We start from the raw sequence: 6000 nt of genomic DNA on the forward strand, positions 1-6000 counted from the left end.
TAGAATATTTATATATTTTTAAAAGCTGTAAAAATGGGTTAAAATAATCATGATTATTCCATTTTTTACAGAGTAAAAAAGAAACATTACCAATTATATACATATATAATTTAAATAATATACTAACTAATATATTAATATTCTAATATCTAAATTAAATGTTTTATTTTTTTGGGGAGTCAAACCACATGACATTTTATAACCTGAACTATCCTTGTCTTGTCTTAAAATTGTAAGAGAATTTTCATATTTTAATAATGTTTTTAGAGACTTACTGACCTTGATATAAGTAATGAGGGTCAGCAGTCGTCATATCTTTGGTATCATTTCCTGTTGTATGTATGTATTTATTTATTTATGTTTCTGCATGTTAGTTGGACCCCATGATTTTTGGTAGCCCCCTATTACTTATTACTTACTATTTCTTTCTTTTTTCATTATTCTAAGAAATAATGATAATAATATTAAGTCAAAATACTTCATAAGGTTTTCTGATCAAGAATGTCATTCTGTAAATTATTTATTCAATAAATCATTTATTTTTTTCATTATGATATCAGAACAGTTGATCAGAACTGTTTTTCAGGACACGTTTTAGCTTTATGCCCCCCCAAATATCAATATGATTTCTTACTAACAAAGTCATGTGGTCCAACTAACAGGTCAAAAAATGACCCTTGACTCTTGAGATGATATTTCTTCATAATTGGAGACATAATGAGATTGTGTGATCTTGCTTAGTTGTTTTTAAGCTGAAATACAACTTCAACCATGACTGCTGTCCTAGTTGACCAACAGATCTTGAAGATCTACCCTGCTCAGGTTTCAACAGTTACTTGACCCAAAGAGTTTAAGGGATTACATACAAATGGTGTGGATACCCCCACAATTCATTGTCCTGTGAAACACTATCTTATTTGGGAAGCAATAAAACAATCTCGTTCTCATTCAAGTTTAATGTCATCCTCTCTCCCGTGGCACCAGCAAGCTGTCTCCTTCCCTGAGACAATCAGGTTAAATGCTTTAAGTCCCCAACCAGTGCCAACTGTGGGTCATAAATGTCCTCAAATGTATGTGGTAGAGGCCTTACAAAAGAGCGCCTCATCATGTTAAGCCCCCGGAGGAAAGCGGACACCTCACTCAGAGTGTCGCAGTAACATTTGAAACCTTGAGACTCACATAACACAAGTCACCTTTCTCTCTCTCTCTCTCTCTCTCTCTCTCTCTCTCTCTCTCTCTCTCTCTCTATTTAAAAAAGTATTTTTTTAAGTCAAATCAGGTAGAATCTGCATATAACTGAAATAATGGAATGCTATTTGAATGTTATGTTTTCAAACTGTATATATATATATATATATATATATATATATATATATATATATATAATACATATAAATAATTAATATAACATTAATATAATACTTTTTTAATGTAATATAACTTATTTGAATGTATTATATATATATATATATATAATACATTCAAATAAGTTATATTACATTAAAAAAGTATTATATTTATATTATAATATTTGTATTTAATAAAAGTATGTTAGAAATTATGCTTATAAATAAACTTTTTTAAAATAATTAAAACATTACACTTTAATAAAACCAGTTACGTTGAATGTTACCATATGAAACAATTCACTCTCCAAAAGTGCAGATTTTTTTTTTTTTCGTATTTGTTTATATTTAATGAAAAGTTACTACAGCAGCAGTCATTTATTTCTTGAATGAGACATAAACAAGAAGTATAAGTGTGGACAGTCAGCACAAATAATATGACTCAGTGTGTAATTCTCTGACAAATTGTGCAAGACCAGTTGAATGCATCTTCCTAAATTATGTATCTAGACTATTAGTGCCCATTAAATGCCCTCTATCACGGAAATTACTCTTACTTGCTATATTTTGCATGCCAATTTTATCAGAATTAGTCTGCATGCTGTATATATGCAGTATCATTTTCACAGTCAGTTCAGTCTCCTACCTTTTGCTCATGATGCAGAGCTGAGCCAGTCTCTCAAGATCCTGGGCCTGTGAAGCCTGTTCTGATAACTCCTCTTGAGACAGACATCCTGACGTTCCCAATGTTCCGTCTTCCTGAGACCCTGATTCACACAAAGTCTGTCAGAAACCTCACAGCACTCACAGAGACTCACACGAACAGAGACAACAAGACTGTGACAGGAGTGAAAAAGACAGAGAGGAAGGGAGGGAGGGGGTGAGAGGAGAGATGGCCGATCACACCCACAGATTCAAATGCTCTCACAAGGACATGAGACGCATGAAAAACAGAAGATTAAGAAGAGCAGCTGGAACAACCAGCTTGGACCATTCAAAGAAGACAATTTCAAGAAAATTACAAAGCAATAAAAGTATCTGCCTGGCTACCAATGAAGACCTGAATCCCAAATGTTTCTGAAATCCAGCTTAATAAAGAGTAATTCCTTTCTCATTTTTTTCATCTTCATGTTGTCCCAAACTTTCCCGACTTTCTTTCCTCAAATGAACACAAAAGGGGACATTTTGAAAAATATACTGGCCACTCCTCAAATGTCAAAATTCTCTAAAGTTACAAAAAGAAAAGCAAATTCCAAATCTTCTGAAGTCAAACTATCATTTTGTGAGGAAGAGGCTGAAATTTAGCATTACATTGTCACTGAAATCACGACATCCGCTATAGTTCTCCCTTGCACATTCATGTGAGTACCAGAAATAGTGATGTCTGATGCGTAAATAAATGGTTCTTCTGAGTCATATCTTTGTCTCCTTTTGTGTTCCATGAAAAAAAGAAAGTCACACAGGTTTGGAATGACATGAGGGCAAGTAAATTATTCTTTTTTGGGGTGAACTTATACTTTATTAATGAAATTATGCATTTTAACACGAGACAAGCGTAACAAAACCAGCAAGAAGCCTTTCTAACCTTTCTAAAAGTTACAAAAGTGTCCAACTCCTGTCATGTAAACTGTATCAATTTTACAAAATATGCAGAACAATGCCAGAAAGAGACTGAGCATTATGAAACTCTCCGTCTTTTCTTTACTGTTTAGACTTCCATTGTAATGTCCAATATTTCATTGTAATTTTAACTGGAACCTGGAACAATCCTTACTTATCCCATGAACTGGTAGAGAGCAATATTCTGAATCTAATTAGAACTACACAGTAAAATAATGATGAAGTATACTTTGTTTTTATGTTTACAACAAGGAATGCGTATGGTGAGCATGATACAAATTTTGTCTTTAACACAGTATGCGTGCACTATGCTGATGATAAAAGTTGCGTTGCATGCACTGTACTCATACTTTAGTGTACGCATAGGAACAGAAGTATACTTTTGACGTCACATCATATTGCAAAAGTCGAAAGATGTGAGCATGTGCATGTTTACATAGAAAAACAATGGCACATTTCTGTGTGAATGACCTCTAAGAACCGCACTTATGTATTCAACCCCAACTTTATTAAACAGGATCGATACATCTGTTGAATGCAGCAGACACCATATCACTATATATACAAAGAAATTCTCAGTTTATCCCGTGTATCCCGAGGGCATGATAGGAACTGAACAAGGTTTGGGCCAGAGGGAGGAAATCAAAGCATCATTCGCCCAAAACGCTGAATCAGGCAGTGTTTCCAGGGTACTCAACAGCTCTTTAATGAGGTAATGTATAGCGTGGTCATATATCTCCCTAGGCTCCTGTATCTCTGCCCATGCTAGAGATCTATGCTGTCTCAGCAGCCTGCAGACAGCCAGAGGAATGGCAGACATCCACCATGGGAGGAGATCGATGGTTCTCCTTCGTCCATAAATACCGGTGCATCTCAGGGCAAATAAAGATGGACCTCTGTTAAATATATTACTGCTCTCCGACAGGACCTTGGGGACAGGTTTGTTGGGTCAGTTTTCAGTGTTTTGTGGTAGTAGGCTTGACGCCTTGCTATTTATTTGCTGCAAACTTGTGGTTAATTTGTGCTAATGTTTGCAGGACGTTTGCCACAGGGATTTGTCACTTTGGCCAAGGAACTAAGGTTTGGAATGGACAGAGATTCTTATTTAATTAATTTTATTGAAAGTATGCTGGCTACATTGCTATGCCTGAAAGTGACTGGGTCTCATTCACTAATAATTTTGTGGATTATTTAGTATTTGTATGCACAGGAGAACTTGCACACATATACTAATTAAATTTCTGCATAATTAACCACACATGCACAAGTACATGAATTTGTTCTTAGCCTTGTTCTAATGATAATGAATTTGGAGCATTCCAGATGAGCCTGATGTTAGTATAATTTACACTATAATTAGTATAATTTATAGTATAATGTATATAAAACATGCCCAAACCGTCTCAATATCAGGGCTTTCGGCAAAACATTTTTTATCAATTTCATCACTCGCATCAAACTGCCAAATATGTTGTCCTCAAAACCATTTCAAACACTTTATACAGACCTCTCATTAGCCAGCTGTACAAACATGTATCTGATAATGCAGCTTTCCTTATGCTTTCACTGTATATGATGAAATTATTTAAGATTAAATATCTATTGCATCTTAAGACGATTATAAGACCACCCAGAGTATGTGATTTTTGTGAAAGTTTTGGTTCCAGTTATTCCTACATTTGCTCATTCATTTAGAATAAATTTTAGTCTGAAAGTTATTGGTGACTCATGATTTGATCATCAAAAGATTCATATGCAGATTTCATGCACAAATTTGTGCATATGCATGCTTAGTGAAAGAGACACCGGCTGCGTCTTAAATCACATGCTCTCTGAGTAGGTACTTCTATTGAATAAGTAATTACTTTGTGACTTTAAAAAAAAAGTATATTATATATAGTATGATTGTGTGTAATTTAATCCGGATGTACTACATTCGCAAAGTTACAAGCGTCAGTTGCATTGCTTCACTGTCATTCACAAATTCTCTCCCATGGACTCATGGGATAGTAAAGTGTCCACTGGATGTGAACTTCAGAATCTCGCCGGAAGCAGTAGGTTATCCAGGAAGTTTCTGTTTTATGAATACTGTAAATTTGCACATACTCATTCCACATAATGTTTTTTTGCTTGCTATATAGTAGGGAAGTATGTGATTTAAGATGCAGCTCTTTAAGTGATTGAATCATTTACTGTAAGTACAGATTCATTCAGGAATGAAACAAGGGAAATATGAAAACCGATGCAATTTGGTTATATTAGATGCACCTTGTAATTCTTAAACATGATTTCTACATTGTAAATGTCACATCTTGTAAACAAACAACCCTGTAAAAACATACCTGACAAATTTAAGTCAATAATAATAACAGAGCCATTTTATGCCATTTGCGTTGCCCTTTGAACTGAACATTTACATTCCCTTCTAATTGGAATTCAGCTTAAGATGGCAAAATACCCTATAAAGACTACTTCACATGGTACTTTGATTGGAACGTACCTACTATCTTTATGAATCATTCACTGAACCGATTTGTTCATAAACACAGACTACTGTTTATATACTGAACAAAATTATAAACGCAACACTATTGTTTTTGCCCCCATTTTTCATGAACTGAACTCAAAGATCTAAGACTTTTTCTATGTACACAAAAGGCCTATTTCTCTCAAATATTGTTCACAAATCTGTCTAAATCTGTGTTAGTGAGCACTTCTCCTTTGCCGAGATAATCCATCCACCTCACAGGTGTGGCATATCAAGATGCTGATTAGACAGCATGATTATTGCACAGGTGTGCCTTAGGCTGGCCACAATAAAAGGCCACTCTAAAATGTGCAGTTTTACTGTATTGGGGGGTCTGGGGGGGTCCGAAAACCAGTCAGTATCTGGTGTGACCATCATTTGCCTCACGCAGTGCAACACATCTCCTTCGCATAGAGTTGATCAGGTTGTTGATTGTGGCCTCTTCAATGGCTGTGCAAAGTTGCTGGATATTGGGAGGAACTGGAACACGCTGTCGTATACGCCGAT

General features: G+C 35.1%; 1 protein-coding gene across 1 annotated transcript in view; it reads right to left on the reverse strand.

Annotated features, from left to right (window-relative positions):
• Nucleotides 1-6000, reverse strand: part of LOC107602257 (uncharacterized) — a 63964-nt gene that overhangs the window by 11447 nt on the left and 46517 nt on the right. Inside the window, exon 3 of the mRNA XM_016294714.1 lies at nt 1993-2113. Within this exon, the coding sequence (XP_016150200.1) occupies nt 1993-2113 (121 nt within the window). The remainder of the gene's footprint in view (nt 1-1992; nt 2114-6000) is intronic.

This window comes from Sinocyclocheilus grahami, unplaced genomic scaffold (genome assembly GCF_001515645.1).
Source record: "Sinocyclocheilus grahami isolate Dianchi unplaced genomic scaffold, SAMN03320097.WGS_v1.1 scaffold323.1, whole genome shotgun sequence".
NCBI lineage: Eukaryota > Metazoa > Chordata > Actinopteri > Cypriniformes > Cyprinidae > Sinocyclocheilus > Sinocyclocheilus grahami.